Source organism: Chrysemys picta, chromosome 20, assembly GCF_011386835.1.
Source record: "Chrysemys picta bellii isolate R12L10 chromosome 20, ASM1138683v2, whole genome shotgun sequence".
NCBI lineage: Eukaryota > Metazoa > Chordata > Testudines > Emydidae > Chrysemys > Chrysemys picta.
In genome coordinates, this window is record NC_088810.1 from 9,609,564 (window position 1) to 9,634,066 (window position 24,503).

Genomic DNA, 24,503 nt, shown 5'->3' on the forward strand with positions numbered 1-24,503 from the left:
TCTGCTGCTCTCCTTTCTTCCTTGTGTCAGGATCCTGAACTCGACCATCTCATGGTCACTGCCTCCCAGGTTCCCATCCACTTTTGCTTCCCCTACTAATTCTTCCCTGTTTGTGAGTAGCAGGTCAAGAAAAGCTCTGCCCCTAGTTGGTTCCTCCAGCAATTGCACCAGGAAATTGTCCCCTACACTTTCCAAAATCTTCCTGGATTGTCTGTGCACTGCTGTATTGCTCTCCCAGCAGATATCAGGGTGATTAAAGTCTCCCAGGAGAACCAGGGCCTGTGATCTAGCAACTTCTGTTAGTTGCCGGAAGAAAGCCTCGTCCACCTCATCCCCCTGGACTGGTGGTCTATAGCAGACTCCCACCACGACATCACCCTTGTTGCTCACACTTCTCAACTTTATCCAGAGACTCTCAGGTTTTTCTGCAGTTTCATACCGGAGCTCTGAGCAGTCATACTCCTCTCTTACATACAACGCAACTCCCCCACCTTTTCTGCCCTGCCTGTCCTTCCTGAACAGTTTTAGACCATCCCTGACAGATGAATGTCTAACCTGTTCTTAAACACCTCCAACAGTGAAGATTTCACCACCATCCCAGGGAACCTATTCCAGTGCTAAACTCTGCTTAGAGTTAAAAAGTTTCCCCCAGGATCTTAGATTTCATATTTTAATGTAATATCAAAGTCAAAACTCAATGACTCAAAATCACAATGTTGACATGAAACATTTGTTTTTGCTTTCCTGAAACGTTTTATTAAGGCAAAGTTACAATAGAACTTTAACATAGTACATCGCACGTTACTTATCCAGGATCAAATTAATGTTCAGAGAACCAGGCTAAAGATTCTGGTTTGTTCCCTGGGCCCTCTTCTGCTGACTGTGCTAGAAAGTGCTAAATACCTGTCCTCTTTTGGGTGCTTCTCTTGTGTACATACTTGGCATTAAAAGTTTTTAACATTATCACAGAATAATAGAATCGGAGGCTTAGAAGGGACCACAAGGGGCATCCAGTCTAACCCCCTGCCAAGATGCAGGATTGTAGAAATGACATGCTTTCATTATAGAAACGGAACACTTCAACATGGACTGGGAGCCTTATTTTCTGAGCATAAACTGCCTCACCCTTTGTCAGTCTGTCCTCTATCACAGCTTCTTCTCTAGGATCAGTCAGTGCTTTTTCCAACCCTTGTCGCTAGTATCTCTTACCCCCAAGAGTTCAAAATTGGCAAGTCCGGGCCCACTCAAAATTGTGAGATTGGCTTAAAAAAAATCACAAGATGTGAAAAACAAAACCAAACCACTAGGGTTTGTTTGTTCACTGTTTTTAGAGCCTCTAAGGGTGGGTTTCCCCAAAGCCTAGGTCTAGAAAGTGATTTCTGCCAACAAAAGCTCAGATTCTCAGAGTCCCATGACTCCAGGAGCTCAAGACTTTAAGAAACAAACAAACCCACCCTCATGAGACGTGCCATAAAATCATGTGAGATTTGGGTCACTGAGTCTCACCACTGCCAAGCCTCACAGTTTTACGTTGAATCTCGTGGGGATGTAAATGGCTACATGTAAATGCATCTATCTCGGACCAAAGACTGTCCGCCAGACTTGGAGGATGGGGGACCCTCTCCATAGAAGTAGTGATGCTCAGAAAGATTTTGGTGGTGGATAATCAGCTGAACATGAACTCCTGGGGCTTGTCTACGCCACAGGCGCTGTAGCTATGTTCCTGTAGCACCGTATGACAAAGTTTGAACTCCATGAGACGTCAGACTTGGTGACTTCAGAGCAGTTTTAGCCACTTATGCCACCCGAACTAATGCAAGAGACCAGAGCAAAGACCTGTGCACTATTGGTGGCATTTTAAAACCCGTCTCATAATTTTTAATCCAATCTCATGATTTTTAAACCCATCTCACAGTCGTCGGGCTGATCTCACGATTTTTACAGCAGTCTCGTGGCTTTCAAACTAATCCCATGATTCTAAACCAAAACTCCTGATTTTTAAACTCAACATCTCGATTTTTGAAGCAATCCTGTGGACTTCAGGCTGATTCATGACTTTTAAGCCAATCTCGTGATTTTTTTAAAGCAATCTCATGAATTTAACGCTGATCTCATGATTTTAAAGCAATCTCACAATCTTTAGGCTGATTCATGATTTTTAAACCAGTCCCGCATTTTTAACCTAGTCTCAGGATTTTGTCAGGCCTGGCTCATAACCACTGGCTGCTTTGGGCTGGCCCCACCGCAGTGCCCCCATCCTAGTCCCATGCAGATCAGCACCCCCCGGGTGCCGCGGCGAGATGAGGAGAGGCGTGGCTGGGGCGTGTGTTTGGTGGGTTATTGTGGCAGGCGTGACACGCTGTGAGCTCTCAGTCTGATCCGATGCACTTCGTCCCTATGGTGTTCCTCACCCACTGGGCAGCTTTGCAGACATTGGCGTAGACACCGGGCCGTCCCGGCAGGGCACAAACGGACATCCCCCAGGAGACCACGCCCTGCAGCCGCCCGTTGCAGACCAGTGGGCCTCCTGAATCCCCCTGCGGAGACAACGTGGAGCCATCAGCAAAACACAGCCATGCCCCCAGGGCCCACACGCACACACACAGAGCAGGGCCCACCCCCTCCAGCAGGGGGTGGCAGGGACAAACCCACACACACCAGCACTCATACCCTCCAGCAGGGGGTGGCAGGGACACACACGGACACACCAGCACTCATACCCTCCAGCAGGGGGTGGCAGGGACACACACGGACACAGGAAGTGTTTAAAGAGCAGAAATGGTTTCAGGTGGTCTGAGCTTCCTACACCTGCGCTGGGGATCAGACAGGGCCAGGAGCTGGATGAAGCCCAGCCCTTAGGGCTTGGTGCGGCCGGATGGCAGATCGGCTGCTCTTCCACGGGGCATGAAGGCTGGCTGTGGCCAGGGGCTGAGTGACGACAGCCCCTCAGTAGCAGGGTGAGAAGCGTTTGCAGGTCGTAGGGGATAAAGAGTATTGAGCTGTGTGAGTTCCTACACCCAGCACCTACCCCGCTCTCCGGGATGCCCCTTACCTGGCATGAGTCTATGCCACCCTGCTCCACGCCAGCGCAGAACATGTTCTCCGTGATTATGCTCCCATAAGTGCCCTGGCACCTGGCCTGGCTGACGCTGTAGACATCTGCACACCGCATGGTGTTTGGGAACAGCCCTGGGCAATGACAGAAAAACAGGAGTTCATGAGCGGGGAACAAGGTGCAAGAGAAGAAAACTTGGTGTAAGACCCTCAACTGGTGTAAACTGGCACAGATCCACTGGCGCCAATGGAGCTACGGCCGATTGATCCCCCCTGGGATCTGGCCCCATTGACTCCAATGGAGCTACGGCCGATTGATCCCCCCTGGGATCTGGCCCCATTGACTCCAATGGAGCTACGGCTGATTGACCCCAGCTGGGATCTGGCCCCATTGACTCCAATGGAGCTACGGACGATTGATCCCCCCTGGGATCTGGCCCCATTGACTCCAATGGAGCTACGGCCCATTGACCCCAGCTGCGATCTGGCCCCATTGACTCCAATGGAGCTACGGACGATTGACCCCAGCTGGGATCTGGCCCCATTGATTCCAATGGAGCTACGGCCGATTAACCCCAGCTGGGATCTGGCCCCATTGACTCCAATGGAGCTACGGCCGATTGACCCCAGCTGGGATCTGGCCCCATTGACTCCAATGGAGCTACGGCCAATTGACCCCAGCTGGGATCTGGCCCCATTGACTCCAATGGAGCTACGGCCGATTGACCCCAGCTGGGATCTGGCCCCATTGACTCCAATGGAGCTACGGCCGATTAATCCCAGCTGGGATCTGGCCCCATTGACTCCAATGGAGCTACGGCCGATTAATCCCAGCTGGGATCTGGCCCCATTGACTCCAGTGGAGCTACAGCCGATTGACCCCAGCTGGGATCTGGCCCCATTGACTCCAATGGAGCTACGGCCGATTAATCCCAGCTGGGATCTGGCCGCATTCCTTTTCCAAAAAGGGAAATTTCTGATGAACAGAAAAGCCAGAAAAAAATCCTCATTTCAGGCCAAACAAATCCTTTCATTTAAATCCAGTATTTTATGTGATATTATAATATTTCATTGTGATTTGAAGCACGTCTGTAATGTTTTTAAATTGTTTTGAAAACAAAAGGAAAGGGAATTTCAAAAGGAAACATTCTGAATAGAAAAAAAAAATCAAGCCATTGTGTCCCAGTGTTTTCAAATGCAAAGTTTTGACTATTTTCAGAATATTTTTTTCTGAAATGAATGAAACTGCCCCGAATTTGTGGGACACTTTGGTGTTGTCGAAGCTGCGTTTTTCACTACAAATCACTTCTGTTGAAAAATTTCTCCAAGGAGAAGCCAAGAACCCTTGACAGCCAGTTAACGAGGTCTCCTTAAAGAGCTTCCACCCCCTCACCAAGCTGAGCCCAACCTCAACCCCTCCCTCTACACCCCAGCATGCCATACTTCGGGGGGAACTGATAGAGCCCCATCCTGACACGATGCATGGTGTTCCAGGAGAGGGACAACGGGTAGCCAGGTTGACTGTGTTCACGTAGCTGTTGAGTTGAGCTGGTGCATCCAACTCCAGAAGCATGAAGTCATTGTCATAACGGCGGAGGTTATACCCTGGATGCACAAAGAACTTGCGGATTCTTCGTATCTGTTCTGTGCCTTCCTTCGCCCGGAGATTATAATTCCCCAGATGCACCTGCAGGGAGCTGCATGGAGAGAGGACAAAGGAAGAGATCAATGGGCGGCAATTCAAAGGTCGTATCTGGCAAGCAACTAGAATTGGGCCACTAATGGATTTTTCAACGTTGGGGTAGTCTCTGAGATCTCATCAACTTGATTCACCAAGAACTCAGTTTCACTCCAATTTCGTGTTTTTCTTGGCATACACTTAGACTCCTCAGAGTTGATCAGAGTCATGTGTAAGGGGTGGGTACAGGGCACTTACACAGATCCGAAGAATACAAGTATTGGTTACTTTATATACAAATTTAACTCTATTCTGATGCATGCATCCTCCATTTTACATGAAATCATGCACTTTATGGTTGGTTCAGTTATTTTCAGGCCCACTTCCTGTACATGTCATGCTTTGTTCTCATGCCACATGTACACAGTATATTGTGTTAGTTTTCTCCCTGTCTCAATAGTCTCCTTCCACACATTTTTAGCCATTGCTGCTGACACTACTATTTCTTGCACCTGGTTTTACACAGCTGAAATGAACAATTGGGTAAAATCGTTCTGAATTTCTGGGACATTTTGATGTTATCAAAGCTGCAGTTTTCACCAAAGATCGTGAATTCCTTGTCCTTGGCTTTTGAATGGGGTGACCAGTTGTTCCAATAATATCGAGATCGTCCCAATATAAAAGGTTTGTGCAACTCTACCTCCCTCCCTGAGCAAAAGTTTCCTGGTTTTTCACACGTGCTATCTGCTCATCCTACTTTTGGGACGCACTTAACACGGTTATTTTTATTTTTGCCTTGTCCTGGATTACTGCGGCTCGCTCATGCCAAGTTAAACCAACGTGCGGGAGCACTGAGAACCACAAAGAGTAAATCTGGGTCAAAGAGTTTTGAATTTTCCAGTGAATCAAAAAGTCAGGGGAGAAAAGTTCATTTCAATCATCCCGAGACATAGTTGAAAGAAAAAATCTCAAATTGAAAATCGAAACGTTTTGAAAATGTCGACATGAGATATTGCGATTTTTAAGGTATGATGTATACGTTTTAATTAGTTTTCCAAATACAACAAATATACCAGCTTCATCCTAACACACAAAGAGAGTTGGGAGAAAAGGAGGGGAGGGGAAGGACAGATCTATCTGCAGGATTTGCAGTAATTACAGAGATATAAAAAGACAGCCTGAATTGCTTTCAATTTTTTGGGCACTCCCCTTCTGCGGAATGCCAGGCGTTCATTCCAGGGTTTAAATTCTCATCGAGTATTTCCTGGAGCTCCCCACAGCCCCCCTTCATTCGGGGCTCCGGGCTTCAGCTGCAGGGTGGGGGTTGTGACACTCTGCACCCCATATTCATCCTAGTGATATGATTATGCCATGAGTATGACATAATTATTGTGCATCCTGTACAACACGTCATGTGAGGTGTCAATGGAAAATGTCTGCTTTGCTAAATATGATTATCCTGTTTGTAGGCATGTAACATTTTTGTACCTGGAGTTATGAATATTGACTATGTATCTGTATTTCAAATGTGTTTGCTCCTGGGGTAACACCCTCAAGGCAATTTGCTTCTAGTTTGGCCAGCACATTGTGAAGGAACTATTCAAGTTGAATGGCCCATCAAAGAATGCTGAACTCACATTGGACCATGGAAGAAGCCTATCCACATTTGATGGACTTTTCTGAGGACATTCTAGGGCTCATGGCCCCTGTTATGACTCAAGGAAGCATGGGTGTGAGCCCTGCCTGTGGATGTTGGTGGGAGGGCAAGCTTGGAGGGCAGCTTGTCACATCACAGTGTGAGAGGGAATCCAGATTGGTCAAACAGAGGACTCAGCGGTACCCCAGTTCCAGTTTGCACCGGGGGAGGGGGTGGGGGTTGTCAGAGGGGGACTTGGGGCTTTAGCCCTGCAGGGTGCGCCAGGGTTCAGGGCTTCAGCCCCACGGGATGCACCAGGGCTCAGGGCTCCAGGCTTCAGCCACAGGGCCCCACAGACCCCCTGAAACCAATAGGGGGCTGCAGACCCTCCGGTTGAGAACCAAGAGCATCAGACTGGAGTCAAGGGAAAATATTTCCCGGAGGTGAAAGTAAGACGGTCCGGTCCGGTCCGGCGAATCGGCAAGAGCCGGTATGCTGTGCCAGACCGGACTGGCTTCCGCGGTGGGGAATTAAAGGACTCTGGGCTCCCCGCCGGGGAGCCCAGATCCCTTTAAATCCCACCCGCAGCTTGGCACCCGGGCTGGGGCCGGGATTTAAAGGGCCTGGAGCTCCGTGGCGGCTGGAGCCCCGGGCCCTTTAATTTGCCCCTGATCCCTGGGTTGATTTAAAGGCCCTGGGGCTCCCAGCCACAGCTGGTGCCCCAGGGCCTTTAAATCTTGAAAGGCCCCTCCTCTTCCAATTGAGGCCCCGCCTCTTCTGGATGAGGCCACGCCCCCTCAGGACTCCGGCAGTACCAGTAAGTCCTGTAAGTTACTTTCACCCCTGGCTCCGCTCCATTCCATCCAGCTCCTAGAGCACCCGCACATGAGCCACCCGTGGGATGCTACAAGGGGTAACGCTGGCGAGCCTGGGGGAGAGTTTCCCTCTGCACACGCCGCTGCGGAGAGCGATGCTGGCGTGCTGCATCCTGTGTGGGGTGGGCACATCTGTACAAGGATGCTGGAAAACTGCAGAGGGTGCAGAAAAGAGCCACAATAATGAAGGAGGATGGGGCTGGGATTTAGAAGGTGCAGAGGGAGACCTGGGTACAGATGGGGGACACCACGGGAGAAGATAAGGACTGGGGACGTGGGTTACTCCCATGCATCTCCCTCTCTCCCTCCACCCCCGCACTGACTTACCCGATCCCTGAGCGGCAGTGCGCAGCAGTTAGCACCCACTTGGGGTCTATCAGGCTCCCACCACAGTAGATGCGGCCGTTCCTCAGGAGAGCCACCTGGTAGGGCCGGGAGCCAATGCGGCAGTCTCTCCCCCCAACGATCCGTTCTCCCTCTGAGGCTGAGTCTGCAATGGAGAGTGGCAAACAGCAGCTGAAATGAGGGCAGGGTGGGCATCAGCCATGTCCATATGGATTGGCCCATGGCAGGATGACCATGAGCTGCCGCTCGCACGCGGTCATGCCAAAGCCCAAGGCGATCCGAGGTTGTACCCGGCGAGGTATTTGCAGTAGTGATAGGGTTGTATTCATAGGCAACACGTAGGGGAGCATGCAGGGTCAAGTGCCCCTCCCCCAGATTTCTGCTTGGCCTGCCAGGAGGGAGGGAGGCTCTGTCCTTCCCCGATGCACCTGCCCCCGGCACGCTCAGCCCCCCTCCCAGGTGGGGAGCGGAAGGGGCAGGACCAGCCGTGGCTTGTGCCAGCTGCTCTGGGTCACTGCTCTGTGCAGCGCGGCGGCTGCCTGAGAGAGAGTCCGACAGAGGAGGTGGCGGCTTCCACTCCCCACCTGGGCCTGGCTGTCGGGGACAGAGGCTGAGTGAGCGGAGCCCCCTCGTCCCCCGGCACGTTTCCGGCTTGCTCGGCCCCTGTCCCCGGCAGCCTGGTCCAGGCAGGGAGAGGAAGCCACCGCCTCCTCAGCCAGCCACCACACTGCGCAGAGCAGCGACCCTGAGCAGCCACCTTCAGCTGCGTGAGATAGTGTCCTCTGTCCTGCTCCCGGTCCAGACTCCGGGCTCGGCTGCCAGGGACAGGGGCCAAATGTGCCCCCAATATTTCCCATGAAACGAATTCTGGGGGAAAAAAACCCCATTTCAGGTTGATCAGAACCTTTTGGTTTTGACAAAATCATCGTGTCATAGATATATGGGACTGGAAGGGATCTCCAGAGGTCGTCGAGTCCAGCCCTCTGAGGCAGAACCCCCCAAAATACCTAGACCATCCCTGACAGGTGTTTGCCCAACCTGGGCTTAAAAATTTCCGGTGACGGGGATTCCTTGGAAGCCGATTCCAGAGCTTAACTATCCTGAGAGTTAGGAAGTTTTTCCTAATATCTACTGTGACAAACCCAGACCAGTGGGGTACAGGAGTCTGGTAGAGGGCAAATATACCGGTCACTGGATGAGTAGTTTTCTTTTCCCTGAGTGACCAGAGAAGGGGCTGCACTAGAGTAATCAGGAACCTGCTAGAACCAGTTAAGGCAGGCAGGCCAATTAGGACACCTGGAGCCAATTAATAAGCTGCTAGAATCAATTAAGGCAGGCTAATCAAGGCACCTGGGTTTTAAAAGGAGCTCACTTCAGTTTGTGGTGGGAGTGTGAGGAGCTGGGAGCAAGAGGCGCAAGGAGCTGAGAGTGAGAGGGTGTGCTGCTGGAGGACTGAGGAGCACAATTATTAGACACCAGGAGGAAGGTTCTGTGGTGAAGGAGGCCATGGGGAAGTAGCCCAGGGAGTTGTAGCTGTCATGCAGCTGTTACAGGAGATACTATAGACAGCTGCAGTCCACAGGGCCCTGGGCTGGAACCCGGAGTAGAGGGTGGGCCCGGGTTCCCCCCAGACCTCCCAATTGACCTGGACTGTGGGTTCTTCCAGAGGGGAAGGTCTCTGGGCTGTTCCCCAACCCACATGGTGAATCTCTGCGGCAAGAAAATCCGCCAATAAGCACAGGACCCACCAAGATAGAGGAGGAACTTTGTCACACTACCCTAAATCTGCCTTGCTGCAGATTAAGCCCATTGCTTCTTGTCCTACCTTCAGTGGACATGGAAAGCAATTGATCACCGGCCTCTTTATAACAGCCCTTCACATGTGTGAAGACTGTTCTTCGGTCTGACCTCAGTCTTCTTTTCTCAGGACTAAACATGCCCAGTTATTTTAACCTTTCCTTGCAGGTCAGGTTTTCTAAACCTTTGATCATCATTGTTGCTCTCCTCTGGACTCTCTCCAATTTGTCCACATCTTTACTAAAGTGTGGTTGCCCAGAAGTGGACACATTTCTCCAACTGGGGCCTCACTGGTGCTGAGTAGAGCGGAACAATTACTTCCCATGTCTTTCATATGGCACTTCTGTTAATGCATCCCAGAATGCCCAGAATGATATTGGGCTTTTTCGTAGCTGCATCACACTGCTGACTCATATTCCATTTGTGATCCACTATCACCCGCAGATCCTTTTCAGCAGTGCTGCCCCCTAGCCAGTTATTCCCCATTTTGTAGTTGTGCATTTGATTTTTCCTTCTGAAGTGAAGTACTTTGCAGTTGTCTTTACTGAATTTCATATGAATTTCAGACCAATTCTCCAATATGTCAAGGTCGTTTTGAAATCTAATCCTGTCCTCCAAAGTGCTTGCAACCCCTCCCAGCTTGGTATCACCCATAAATTTATCAGCGTACTCTCCACTCCATTATCCAAATCATTAATGAAAATATTGATTAGTACCAGACCCAGGACTGAGCCCTGTAGGACATGGCTAGATACACCCACCCAGTTTGACAGTGAACCATTGATAACTACGCTTTGAGTACGGTCTTTCAACCAGTTGTGCACCCACCTTCTAGTAATTTTACTTAGACCAACTTTTCCTAGTTTGCTTATGAGAATGTCATGGGGGACTGTGTCAAAAGCCCTTCTAAAATAAAGAAGCCCTTCTACTTTCTCGCATCTAATAGGCCAGTAACCCTGTCAAAGAAGGAAATTAGGTTGGTTGGGCACAATTCGTTCTTGACAAATCCATGCTAGCTATTCCTTATAGCCCTATTGTCCTCCAGGGGCTTACAAATTGATTGTTTAATAATTTGTTGCAATATCTTTTCAGGTATCAAAAAAAAGAACAGGAGTACTTGTGGCACCTTAGAGACTAACAAATTTATTAGAGCATAAGCTTTCGTGGACTACAGCCCACTTCTTCGGATGCATATAGAATGGAACATATATTGAGGAGATATATACACACACATACAGAGAGCATAAACAGGTGGGAGTTGTCTTACCACCTCTGAGAGGCCAATTAATTAAGAGAAAAAAAACTTTTGAAGTGATAATCAAGATAGCCCAGTACAGACAGTTTGATAAGAAGTGTGAGAATACTTACAAGGGGAGATAGATTCAATGTTTGTAATGGCTCAGCCATTCCCAGTCCTTATTCAAACCGGAGTTGATTGTGTCTAGTTTGCATATCAATTCCAGCTCAGCAGTCTCTCGTTGGAGTCTGTTTTTGAAGTTTTTCTGTTGTAATATAGCCACCCGCAGGTCTGTCACTGAATGACCAGACAGGTTAAAGTGTTCTCCCACTGGTTTTTGAGTATTTTGATTCCTGATGTCAGATTTGTGCCCATTAATTCTTTTGCGTAGAGACTGTCCGGTTTGGCCAATGTACATGGCAGAGGGGCATTGCTGGCACATGATGGCATATATCACATTGGTAGATGTGCAGGTGAACGAGCCCCTGATGGTATGGCTGATGTGATTAGGTCCTATGATGATGTCACTTGAATAGATATGTGGACAGAGTTGACATCGGGGTTTGTTACAAGGATAGGTTCCTGGGTTAGTGGTTTTGTTCAGTGATGTGTGGTTGCTGGTGAGTATTTGCTTTAGGTTGGGGGGTTGTCTGTAAGCGAGGACAGGTCTGTCTCCCAAGATCTGTGAGAGTAAAGGATCATCTTTCAGGATAGGTTGTAGATCTCTGATGATGTGCTGGAGAGGTTTTAGTTGGGGGCTGAAGGTGACAGCTAGTGGTGTTCTGTTATTTTCTTTGTTGGGCCTGTCTTGTAGGAGGTGACCTCTGGGTACTCGTCTGGCTCTGTCAATCTGTTTTTTCACTTCAGCAGGTGGGTATTGTAGTTTTAAGAATGCTTGATAGAGATCTTGTAGGTGCTTGTCTCTATCCGAGGGATTGGAGCAAATGCGGTTATATCTTAGGGCTTGGCTGTAGACAATGGATCGTGTGGTGTGTCCTGGATGGAAGCTGGAGGCATGTAGGTAAGTGTAGCGGTCAGTAGGTTTCCGGTATAGGGTGGTATTTATGTGACCATCGCTTATTAGCACAGTAGTGTCCAGGAAATGGACCGCTTGTGTGGATTGATCTAGGCTGAGGTTGATGGTGGGATGGAAATTATTGAAATCATGGTGAAATTCCTCAAGGGCTTCTTTTCCATGGGTCCAGATGATGAAGATGTCATCAATGTAGCGCAAGTAGAGTAGGGGCGTTAGGGGACGAGAGCTAAGGAAGCGTTGTTCAAAGTCAGCCATAAAAATGTTGGCATATTGTGGGGCCATGCGGGTACCCATAGCAGTGCCGCTGACTTGAAGGTATATATTGTCCCCAAATGTGAAATAGTTGTGGGTGAGGACAAAATCACAAAGTTCAGCCACCAGGTTAGCTGTGACATTATCAGGGATACTGTTCCTGATAGCTTGTAGTCCATCTTTGTGTGGAATATTGGTGTAGAGGGCTTCTCCGTCCATAGTGGCCAGGATGGTGTTTTCTGGAAGATCACCGATGGATTGTAGTTTCCTCAGGAAGTCAGTGGTGTCTCGAAGATAGCTGGGAGTGCTGGTAGCGTAGGGTCTGAGGAGAGAGTCTACATAACCAGACAAGCCTGATGTTAGGGTGCCAATGCCTGAGATGATGGGGCATCCAGGATATCCAGGTTTATGGATCTTGGGTAGCAAATAGAATACCCCTGGTAGGGGTTCTAGGCATGTGTCTGTACAGATTTGTTCCTGTGCTTTGTCAGGGAGTTTTTTTAGCAGATGGTGTAGTTTCTTTAGGTAATCCTCAGTGGGATCAGAGGATAATGGCCTGTAGAATGTGGTGTTAGAGAGCTGTCTAGCAGCCTCTTGGTCATATTCCAATTTATTCATGATGACGACAGCACCTCCTTTGTCAGCCTTTTTGATTATGATGTCAGGGTTGTTTCTGAGGCTGTAGATGGCGTTGTGTTCAGCATTGCTGAGGTTATGTGGCAAGTGATGTTGCTTTTCCACAATTTCAGGACTGGGAATGGCTGAGCCATTACAAACATTGAATCTATCTCCCCTTGTAAGTATGCTCACACTTCTTATCAAACTGTCTGTACTGGGCTATCTTGATTATCACTTCAAAAGTTTTTTTTCTCTTAATTAATTGGCCTCTCAGAGTTGGTAAAACAACTCCCACCTGTTTATGCTCTCTGTATGTGTGTATATATATCTCCTCAATATATATTCCATTCTATATGCATCCGAAGAAGTGGGCTGTAGTCCACGAAAGCTTATGCTCTAATAAATTTGTTAGTCTCTAAGGTGCCACAAGTACTCCTGTTCTTCTTTTTGCGGATACAGACTAACACGGCTGCTACTCTGAAATCAGGTATCAAAGTTAGGCTGCCTGGTCTGGAATTCCCCGGGTCCTCTTTGTTCCCCTTTTTAAAGATAGGTACTATGTTTGCCCTTCTCCAGTCTCCTGGGACCACACCTGAGGAGTGCTCAAAGATCATAGCTGGAGCAATCTCAGAATGATTAGCAAATTCCTTAAGGACCCTAGGGTGAATTTCATCAGGTCCTGCAGACTTGAATACACCTAACTTAGCTAAATATTCTTTAACCTGTTCTTTCCTTGTTTTGGCTTGAGTGCATTCCTCCTGATTGATAATATTAATAGTGTTGAGTATCTCGTCTCCATTAACCTTTTTAGTGAAGATTGAAGCAAAATAGGCATTAAACAGCTCAGTTTTCTTGATGTCATGAGTTATTAGCTCTCCTTCCCTGCTAAGTAGAGGACCTCCACTTCCCTTCGTCTTTCTCTTGCTCCCAATGTATTTAAAGAATCTCTTCTTATTGCTTTTTATATCCCTTGCTAACTCATTTTGTGCCTTAGATACAGGGCCGGCCTTAGCAAGAGCGGGGCCCGATTCCTGGGGGCGGGGCTTGCCGCTGGCAAGCCCCGCCCGCAGGAATCGGGCCCCGCTCGGGCTGGGGTTGCGGGGTTTGGGTCCGGGCCGGAGCCGCTGGGGCCGGGGCCAGGCCGGAGCCGCCGGGGCCCGAGCCAGAGCTGCCGGGGCCGGAGGGGCTCGGGCCAGGGCCGTTTGGGCCAGCGCCCCAGGGCCCAAGCCGGGCCGGGGGTGCTCGGCCGGGGCCGGAGCCATGGGGCCCGAGCCGGGCCAGGGATGCTCGGCCAGCACCGCTCGGCTGGGGACGCGGCCGGCGCCCCAGGGCCCGAGCCAGAGCCGCCGGGGCCGGGGCCTGAGGTGTTGGGGCCGGGGCCAGGCCGGCGCCCCGGGGCCCGAGCCGGGGCCGGGGGTGCTCAGCCGGAGCCGTGGGGCCGTGCTGGGGGTGCTCGGCCGGAACTGGGGCCGCTGCCCGAGCCGGGCCCGAACCAGAGCCGCTCGGCTGGGGCCGGAGCTGCTCAGGCCGGGGCCGGGGGTGCTCGGCCGGCACCAGGGCCGGGCCGGAGCCGTGGGGCCGGGCCGGCGCGCTCGGCCGGGGCCGGTGCCCCAGGGCCCGTGCCGGGCTGGAGCCAGAGCCGCCGGGGCCGGGGCCGCTCGCCCAGGGCCGGACTGGGCCGCGCCGCACCTCCCAGGAGCCCTCCTCGCACCCCCCCCGCTTACCTGTTGCTGTCGCCGCCTGCCCCTTTTCAGACTTCCCGCGAACATCTGATTCGCGGGAAGCAGGGGAGGGGGAGGAACAGGGGGTGGAGCATTCAGGGGAGGGGAGGAGGGGGAAGTGAGCTGGGGGCGGAGTGGACAGCTGCAGGGCCCTCGTAGGCGCGGGGCCCAATTCAGCCGAATCGGCTGAATTGGCTTAAAGCCGGCCCTGCTTAGATATGCTGATTTTGTCCCTACATACTTGTGCTATTCTTTTGTTCTCCTCCTTAGCAATTTGTCGATATTTCCAATTTTTTGTAGAACTCCTTTCTGATTTTCAGGTCATTACATTGCTCCTGATGGAGCTTGATTGGCCCCTTACTATGCTTCCTATCTTTCCTGCTCATTGGAATAGTTTTGAAATTGTGCTTCTAATATTGTCTCCTTGCAAACTCTCCTGAACAACTTTTTCCCTTAGATTTTCTTCCCATGGGATCTTACCTACCAGTTCACTGAGCTTGTTAAAGTCCATTCTCCTTATTCTACTGACACACCATCTGAGTAGGTTGATGTGGAAGTCAACCTTGGAGTTGGTTTCTGGAGCCTGGCCTTGATGGGTCTCGGTTAGATCTTGGAAAAAGCATCATCCCACAATGATTTGACTTCCTGAGGCGAATTCAACGGTGGAGTCATAATTCTGAAGCATGAGCGCTGGCATCTGAGATGGCATTCAGCTTTGAAATAGATTATTTCGATTGTGAATGATCCATAGATACAGCTGGGAGAAGCTTCAAGACGATGTCAGATTTCTCAGACTTTCCTTCTGAAGTGGTGTGTGTTTGGAGACTGCGTTTGTGAAGACGCTGGATGCTAATGATACAGATCCCCAGCTGCAGTCTTTGCCCCTAGCCCATCTTGCAAATTTTGCACAAAAAGGCAGAATATTGTAGCTGAGATGCATAGGACAATAGTCTTTTCAGTTCTTCATATTCACCATCCATGGTCCACTTCCATTCCACATCCAGTAGCAGCATTATTATCCCATGTGTTTAGTTATCAGAGATGTTATCTATCGATTTTCCTCAAGAAAATTGGCATATCTAGTGCATGCCACACTAGCACAGGGTCCTTACCCAATAGCTACACCAGAGGATAGACGCTCAGGGGTACAGCCAGTTGGAAAATTTCCAATTGAACAGCTTTTTCATCAGAAAATGCCATTTTGTCGAAATAGAGACCTTTCACAAGGAACAGGCCAATTTCAACAACATTTTGTTTGGAAAGAAATTGACATGATCCGAACGGAACATTTCGATTTTCATTTTGAAATGACAATCTGTTTTGCTATTTTACAACCTTATTTAATTTATTTAAATTCGTTACAAATTAAAAATTGGAACTCAACACCTCAATTGTATCAAAATTAAACATTTTCATTGATCGGAAGTATTTTTTTTTTTTTTTGAAAATTTCATTTGAAAATGTCAACATTTGTTGATGTGGTTCTGATTTGGAATGAAAATAAATTTCAAAATCACAGAATGTCTCGCAGAAGATTCTAGTTCCTGTCCAGCTGCATGCCCAAATCTACAGGTGCTTGGAGCCGGATCCTTGCATTTAGAGAGGAAAGGCTCGTGGGTTTACACTTTGGGTCCTGGATCTTATCCCTGCAGACGAGCTAGCCAGGGGCATCATTAACATGGATGGATAGAAACTGTTTTAATGGACAATCAGGGTTTCAACAAAACAGAGCTTTTCAATTCCTGTGGAAATTTTTTATTTTTTTTTATTTGGAAATATTGCTGGCATGCTTCTGCGATGCTGCAATTTGGTGCCCCATTTTCCTCTATAAGCCATGCATCACAGAAGGACTACATCTCCCATGAGGCATCACAGCCAGAGACTCCCATAATGCCATCACCTTCCCTCACCATGACTGGGAGATGAAGTCCGACCACAGAGGTTGGCCAGTAGAGAAGGATGGGGGCTTCAAGCCCCCATACTACAACTCCCATGAAGCATTGCAGCAGCATTTCCAGATCAGAATGTTTCTGGGTTGGGGTTGTTTTTTTTTTTGAAAAGTCCAATTTTTTGGGGTGGGGGGAGCAGAAATAATTTGGTTTTTGGATTGGACAGTCGCAGGCTAGCTGGTGTTCTCTGCTAATGATGTGTACAATTTGCTTGCGCTGAATATTTGGGTGGGCAGAATTTACATATAAAACCAACTTGCTCAGGTAGGGATGATAAACTACTGTAGGCGGTGTTGGTATCAACACCTAGAGTCAAGGTTACCTAACACTTTCCATGATCAAACATTGTTTTCAGTGGCTGAAAGCTTTGCCAAACTTTAACTCTTCAGGTTGAGACTTTCCACACTTGCTCTCTGAACGTGCTTTGGAAAGACCCAGTTCAGCCATTTCCAAGAATGAGGTTCGGGAATGATAGGTCATTTTTACAATATTAAAACAATTCTCCAACCACTTTTTGAAGTGCTCTAATGCCTTGGTAGCAGGGTCTTGAAATTTTGCAAAGGAATAGCCCTGGGGTCAGGGAGGTGCCTTTTGCTGTTCTCAAGAAAATTCCCCCAGACTTGGTTAAATTATAAATCTCTGGAAAGCACAATTTACATATGCTCAGGAGAGCAGGGGGTTGGTCAGTGACTGGCATTTCTAGGCTTTACCGCAATACAAATAATTAAAACTGTAAAACTTTTTTCTTCCCATCAGAAAATGTCATTGTGTCAAAGTTGAAAATTTCTGTGAGAATGTGTTGATTGTGATGCAAATTCTTTTAAAAAAAAGTTTAAAACAAAGCAGTCTCCTGTATGGACTGGGCTCCACAATCAAACTACATTTCCCATGAGGTTCACAGCCAGAGACTCCCATAATCTATTAACTTCTCCTCACCAAGTGGTGCATGGTGCTTCATGGGACAGGCAATCTGGCCAGGCCATTGGACACTATCGTAAAAAACATTTTGATTTTTTTAAAATAATTTGTTGTTTACATCTTTTTCTTAACAGAATTAACATTATACTAGAAATGACGATCTATAAAAGTTATATATTTTGCTATATGCTTTAAATTTAAAGGCATCGAGATCTCTGTGAAACAGATTTATTTTTTTTCCCAAAAAACATTTCATTTTTTGGGAAATTTCAAAATTCTTTCCTTCTGTGCTGACTCAGGACGCAAACAGATTGTGAAATCGTGGCTTCCTGCCTACTCTACAAACAATAAAGACTAATCAGAGATGAGGCCTGAACATATGAATTCCGTTTCGCAACCCATGGAATTGATAATGGGAGTGCCGGGAACTTTGCTCTTCGTTAGCAGCAAACTGTCCTAAGCAACTTCTCTGAGACCATCCTGGAAGGGCCTGTGGTGAAACTGCAGAACCTTCCCACCCAACCCAACTTTGACTTCTCGCTTGACTCTTTTTCTTACCTGCGGCTGCCCCGACTACCAGCATCGCGATGATCAACAGCTCCATAGCGGTTGTGGTGATGGATACGGTTGGTGGAGTCACTGGCTTTACTGCAGGGAAAGAGATCGAAAGGGAATAATTGGCCACGGGCGTCTTGAGGAGGATGGATACCTCGCAGGGAAGGTGCACGCTTAGGATTCAGGAAAGCCAGGCTTGAGTCCCTGTTCTTCCACAGGCTCCCATGAGCAAGCGGTTTCTCTGCACCTCGGCTGCCCTGCCTGTAGCAGGAGATGACAGCACTGCCCGACATGGGGAGGGGAAACGCACTGTGATCGTCTATTGGCAATGGGGGCCCAGTGTTCCCCGACTCAGCTACATCTTCCACTTCCGCCCGGTCCCAGTCGCCCCCAGGGTCATGTTCCATGAAAAGATCTGATCTGTTGGGAGAACTAAATCTCAAGCCAGATCACAAAAATTTCCATGAGCTGGACTGAGCTCACCCCTCTCCTACTAGTTCCCCTTCTAACGTGTTACTCCAACAACAGAGAGGGCGAAACCCTCGTAACCAGCTTAATATCAGAGAAATTAATAGATCTAAGGTGCTATCTGGCCCCCATTATGGCAGTATCTGAGCACCTCCCAATCTTTACCCTATTTATCCTCACAATTTGTTGGTGAGCAGGGCAGGGCTACTATCCCCATTGTACAGATGGCAAAACTGAGGCACAGATCCTACAGGCCAAGGTCCTACAGGGATGCAGCGACAGACCAGAGATTAGAAGCCATGTCCTCCAAGTACCAGCTGAGCAGTCGAACTGCCAAGCCATCCGTCTACATTGAGTGCCCCTTGCCATCCTGTATAATCCTCCCAATAATACAACAATGCACCTTGGTACCCCATAATCACCCCCAATAACAAAGCAATACCCCCGTGTTACCCTATTGTCCCTTGAAACCTGAGAGATGCCCCCTGAGTCCCCATTGTCCCCCCAATAATAAAGTGATGCCCCAGCAGCCCATAATCACCCCAATAACGGTGAGATGCCCCAAGCCACCATCCTACATCACTCTCCAAACCACAACTATCTCCTTTCCACCCTGCCACCGTGACACCCCTTCCTTCCCCCAGCCAGGCATCCCAACAACAGGGGCTAGACTGGCCCTGCTTCACCTGTAGCTCCTGGCGGGGGGCCCTCGGGAGCAGAAGAGGCTCTGGTGGTTGTGTCTTGGACAAAGCTAAGGATCCTCTGGGATGGCTCACTTTTTATGCGAGGGAAATGGGCTGTCCCTGTGAGTCAACGTGATTGCTGTATCTGGGGAGCTGTCCCATGATTTGGCAGCCAGTTGGCTCCCTCCGCCCTCATGCTCCTGGCTTCAGCAGGTTGGATCCCAGGGAGTTGCGGGAGCAAGCTGGCCTTTGTTCCTGCCTCTGTCCTCTGCAGGGGAACCTGGCGGGAATTAGCCCTTGGAATGGCATCTTCTCTGTTGCCGAAAGCGACTCCCTGAACCTTCTGCTCTGTCTCCTCGCACGAGGACAAGAGGGAAAAAAAGGAGATGGAGAATCGGGGGGGGGGGGGGGGGAGAGATGAGCCACAGGGACTGTGGGGAAGTCGGGGCTGAGGGCTTGTCTACACTTGAAACGCTCCAGCGAGGGGTTGGCCCATTGGCGTAGTCAATCCATCTCCCTGAAAGGCAGGAGCTAGGTAGATGGGAGAATTCTTCCATCAACCTAGAGCTGTCTACATGGAGGGTTAAGTTGGCTTCACCACATCACTCGGGGCTGTGGATTTTTCACACATCCCTGAACGACATAACTGGGTCAGCCTCGTTTTTTAGCATAAACCCCGCCTACACCATGCGTGATGGAAAGAGCTGGATCTGTTCCACTGATGCAAAAGCAGAGCGAGAGGTGGCTTGGTCACGGCGTGTACGTATCTTCACAGGAAGCAAATCCCGGATACTGATGGGCTCGTGAACGAACGAGAACAAGAACTAGTGGCTGGAAATTAAAGACAGACACATTCTGGTTAGGAACAAGGCACCAGTTTTTTACAGTGCGGGTTGATGAGCCATTCCCTGATGGATTCTCCATTGTTTGATGGCTTCCAGTGAAGCCCGGATGCCATCCTGGGAAAATTCTGACTATGGATTGGACTCAATGCAGGGGGAACTGGGTGAATTTCTCTGACCTGCGTTAGACAGGTGGCCAGACTAGATGATCTCTAAGCCCCATCTGGCCTTAGAATATATGAGTACACCTACATTGTGATGAAAGACCCCCAGTACGGCTGCGGCTGGCCCGGGTCAGCGGACTCGGGCTCACAGGGCTTGGGCTGTGGGGCTAAAAACAGCAATGTAGACGTTCAGGCTTGGGCTGAAGTTTGAGCTGGGAAACCCCACGTGGGGGGTGGGTCTCAGAGCCAGGGCTCCATCCCAAGTGGGAACGTCTGCGTTGCTCTTTTTAGCCCCACAGCCCAAGCCCTGTGAGCTCGAGTCCAATGATCTGGGCTCTGAGACGTCATGCCCCTGGGTTTGAATTGCAATTTTCGAGGCAGCCGATGAATCTAGGAGTTCAATGCCCATAAAAGGACCTGTATTTTTCACGCAACGTGTAATTGACCCGTGGAACCCACTGCCACAGGAAGCTGTTGAAACCAAAACCATAACAAGATTCAAGAAGGGAGTGGAATAACCGGAATGATCACAGTACGTGATTGCAAACAAGTTAGTGGCCGGGACTATCAAACTTCCTCTTTCAGGGTTTGAGTTGATTTCTAATTATAAGAGAGCAGGGTGATGATTAAGGTGTGCTTTCTGGGAGGGGGACAGATTATATCCCATCAGCCACTGCAGGGGGTCTCACACCTTCCACTGAGCACTGTCAGTGACGAGATGCTGGACTAGATAGTGAGATTGCTTTAAAAAAAAAGTGTTGGATTCTGTTTATTTGCCTTCAGGTTTCGATCTGTTCATTTTAGGTCCTTATCTGGCCTCCATCACCTTAGTATCTGGGCGCCTCACATTCTTTAATATATTTATCCTTACGCACCCCTGAGAAGAAGGTAGGGACTGTTACTCCCTTCAGAATGACCTAATAGCAAGTGTGAAAAATCGGGACACTTTTTTTTCGGTGGGGGGCATATTTGCCTATATAAGACAAAGCCCCTAATATCGGGACGGCCTCAATAATATTGGGAAGTCGAGTCACCGTAGTTAGGGTGGGGCAGGGAACGATTTTCCCATCCCAGGAGAATGCTCAAGATTTTGAAAAGTTTTCCCCTCCCAAAAATCTTGAAAGATGTTCCCATTCGACAAAAGAAAACAAAAACCGTCTTGATTTGGGTCAGTTGAAACATTTTCATTGCGAACATTTCTAAAGCTTTCATTTTGCTTTTGCCCTTTTAATCCCATTTTTAAAATAGATATAAATTCAGTCACAACACGTCATGCCGGGATGTTTTGACAATGTCACACCTTCCCCCCCACCCCAACTTTTTTGGCATTGGGAACTTCACCCAAACAGATCCTGTCCTGGGAACAGTTTCAGTTTTGACGCCTTGGCATTTTTGGGGGGGGAGGAATTCCCAGGCACTCTACCCATTGTGCTGATAGGGAAACTGAGGCAGAGAGCGAGACTGAATGCCGTGTTGAGAGTCACATGGGTAGCTGGGGGATGGAGCAGGTCTCCTCCAGTCCTGGATGATGCACAGCATTGAATCATCCCTTCTCTGGGCTTTTAAGGGGAATGTAGGTCATGTTGTCAAGCTTTTCTTTTGGAATCACAAGGGTTTGTTTTGATTCTGGGCCAGTCACAGGACTCCAGCTGCTGGGGCTTGGAGAAAAGCCCCAGCTGTCAGGAGACCTGGCAACCCTGCTCCTTGTGAATGTTGGCTGTACCCAGATGGGCCACGCAGGTCTCAGTATTGGGAAGGAGCCGCTCTGAGTAACTGGCCCACATCCGGTGCCCCAAACTGGTGCTGTGCCAGCCCGGTGTTGACAGTGCTGGGGGCTGATAAAGGGAAGGCTTGGGTTGGGTTTACCATAATACACCTAATAAATGACAATCTACAGCGCCTAACACAAGGGGGTCCTGGCCCATGTCTGGGGCTCCTAGCTGCTACCGTAATACACCCAATAAACAATGCACAGCACCTAGCACAATGGGTCCCAGCCCAAATATGGGGTTCATGGGCTCTACCGTAATACACCTAATAAATAACAATGTACAGTACTTAGCAGAGTGGGGCCCTGATCCGTGATTGGCACTCCAAGGTGCTACTGTAATAGGAAATGCTGAGCACAAGGGGGTGGCCTACGCCCTGCCACTCAGAGCATCTTAGGCACCTACACCTCTACCGCAATATAACGCTACCCAATATAACACAAATTCAGATATAACGCGGTGAAGCAGAGCTCTGGGGGGGCGGGGCTGCGCACTCCAGTGGATCAAAGCAAGTTCAATATAACATGGTTTCACCTATAACACAGTAAGATTTTTTGGCTCCTGAGGACAGTGTTATATTGAGGTAGAGGTGTATTTCCATGCATGAGTCTCCTCTATAAGAGATCTCCTGGTGTTAGACACTTAAAGCATTTTGTTCCTCATGGAAGGCTGGGAGGGGAGCTCCCCATTAGCCCAGTGGTTAGCACTCTCATCTTTAATTTAATTTATTAATGGAGATATCCTATCTACTAGAACTGGAAGGGACCTTGAAAGGTCATGGAGTCCAGCGCCCTGCCTTCACTAGCAGGACCAAGTACTGATTTTGCCCCAGATATCTAAGTGGTCCCCTCAAGGATTGAACTGACAACTCTGGGTTTAGCAGGCCAATGCTCAAACCACTGAGCTATCCCTCCCCCCCACATCTGGGGCATGGGGGCCCACAGTTCATTTCCCCCCTCTGCTTTCTGTGAAGAAGGGATTTGAATGTGGGTTTCCCATCTCCTAGGAGACCACCTGGGCTATAGAGTCATCCTGACCTGCTTGTAAGCTTCAAGTCAGGCTTCCCACTCTCCTTAACCCATGGCACTTAAAAATGTTTCACTGAGTGAAAGCAAAGAATAAGTTTACGGTCAAAGAACAGAGCTCCAAGTGCTAGAGATTAAGAACTTGGGAAGCAAAGGGTCATAGCAGAAACCAAATCGTAGTTCGCTTCCTGGAGCTGAAACGTCACTCGCAAAAACATTCCCCCATCTCTGGCAAGATGGCTTGCCCCATGTCCTTTCCCCAGTGTTGGCAACCAGGTTGGCTGAGATGCTCCTTCCATAAGAACAAGCCGGTTGGTAGCTTCTCTTTGCAGGTGGAAGGATGCCAGGGTGACTCTCTGCACCCCCAACTATACCAGAATAGAGCTTCAAGGTTCATCTGTAAATAGAGTCCTGCTGTTTACCTCTTCCTGTTAATATCCTTCGGCAGTCTCCACCCGCTCTTTGTTAGCATTTGACTTAATGTGCCGATCGACTTCTGTTGTACAACACACAATACACAGGGGTCCGGCAGGCCACCTGCTGGCTGGAGAAGTTTGTCTCAAGACATGATACCTTTGAGAGACCTTCTTGTAGCTTCAGACCTAGAGAACACAATCGTTAGCATCACCATGAAGTTCTGGAACAGCCGTCCAAGGGGAGCAGTGGGGGCAAAACAGCGAACTGGCTTCAAGACTGAGCTTGATAAGTTTATGGAAGGGATGGTATGATGAGACTGCCGACAATGGCATGTAGCTGATCTGTGACTGCTAGCAGCAAATATCTCCAACGGCCGGTGATGGGACACTAGATGGGGAGGGCTCTGAGTTACTACAGAAAATTCTTTCCCAGGTGTCTGGCTGTTGGGTCTTGCCCACATGCTCTGGGTCTAACTGATCGCTAGATCTGGGGTCGAGAAGGAATTTTCCCCCAGGTCAGATTGGCAGAGACCCTGGGGGTGTGTGGGGGAGGGGGTCCTCACCTTCCTCTGTAGCATGGGGCACAGGCCACTTGCAGGTTTCAACTAGTGTAGATGGTGGATTCTCTGTAACTTGAAGTCTTAAATCATGATTTGAGGACTTCAGTAACTCAGCCAGTGGTTAGGGGTGTATTACAGGAGTGGGTGAGTGAGGTTCTGTGGTCTGCAATGTGTGGCAGGTCAGACTAGATGATCATGATGGTCTCTTCTGACCTTAAAGTCTATGAGTCTATATCTCCTCACATTTTTTCCATATGTACATCATGCAATGATTAGCATGACCAGTGTGACTCAGACATCCAGCAGAGAGACCTTCCATGACCTCTTTTGGGGAACCCATGGGATCCCTGTACCCCTATGTACTCCTCTGCCAGTTGGCATCAAAAGGGCATTGGTCACGCAAACATACGGCTGCAAGAGCTGGAGATCTACCACAACATTAGTCAGGAAGCTAGACACCTTTGAAAATAATTCCTGGGCATTGGCTGGAAAGACTTCTTCACCAATGAAGAGATCAGAGCAATCGGCAACCAGCAGCTTGTTTCCACCAGAAACTGAAGGAAAGGCTTGATGTATCTGTGGCGTGCGGACTCTGGATGCCAACACACGGGAAGCTATCAAGCAGAAACTAACTGGTGTGAGGACAGATGGGCACCCCCAGGAAACCTTAAGAAGAACCCTAAGTGGGGAGGGCAGAACAGTTGATGTCAACAGCACAAAGCAGATGGAAGCAGCAGCAAATGACAGAAAGAAATGGAAGAGGCTAGTTTCTGCCCTGATGGGGATGAGGTGTTGACAAGTGCCTGGACTGCTCCCTGGCAGAAATTCAGGTATCTAGGACTTTAGATGTCTACAGGTTTGGATGGCAGCTGAACAGCAGTGGCAAGGGTCTCAGTGGCACATAA

At 49.1% G+C, this 24,503-nt stretch overlaps 1 protein-coding gene across 1 annotated transcript; it reads right to left on the reverse strand.

The window, feature by feature from the left end:
* Window positions 1-729: 729 nt before the first annotated feature.
* On the reverse strand, window positions 730-19,229 carry LOC101943735 (trypsin-3-like). Its single transcript, XM_042861842.2, has 6 exons — window positions 18,826-19,229; window positions 17,675-17,764; window positions 7,571-7,733; window positions 4,498-4,751; window positions 3,053-3,189; window positions 730-2,537 (listed from the first exon to the last, which is right to left on the reverse strand). Exons 2-6 carry the CDS (start codon window positions 17,718-17,720, stop codon window positions 2,370-2,372), a joined length of 768 nt encoding a protein of 255 aa, XP_042717776.2. The 5' UTR covers window positions 17,721-17,764; window positions 18,826-19,229; the 3' UTR covers window positions 730-2,369.
* Window positions 19,230-24,503: the final 5,274 nt, after the last annotated feature.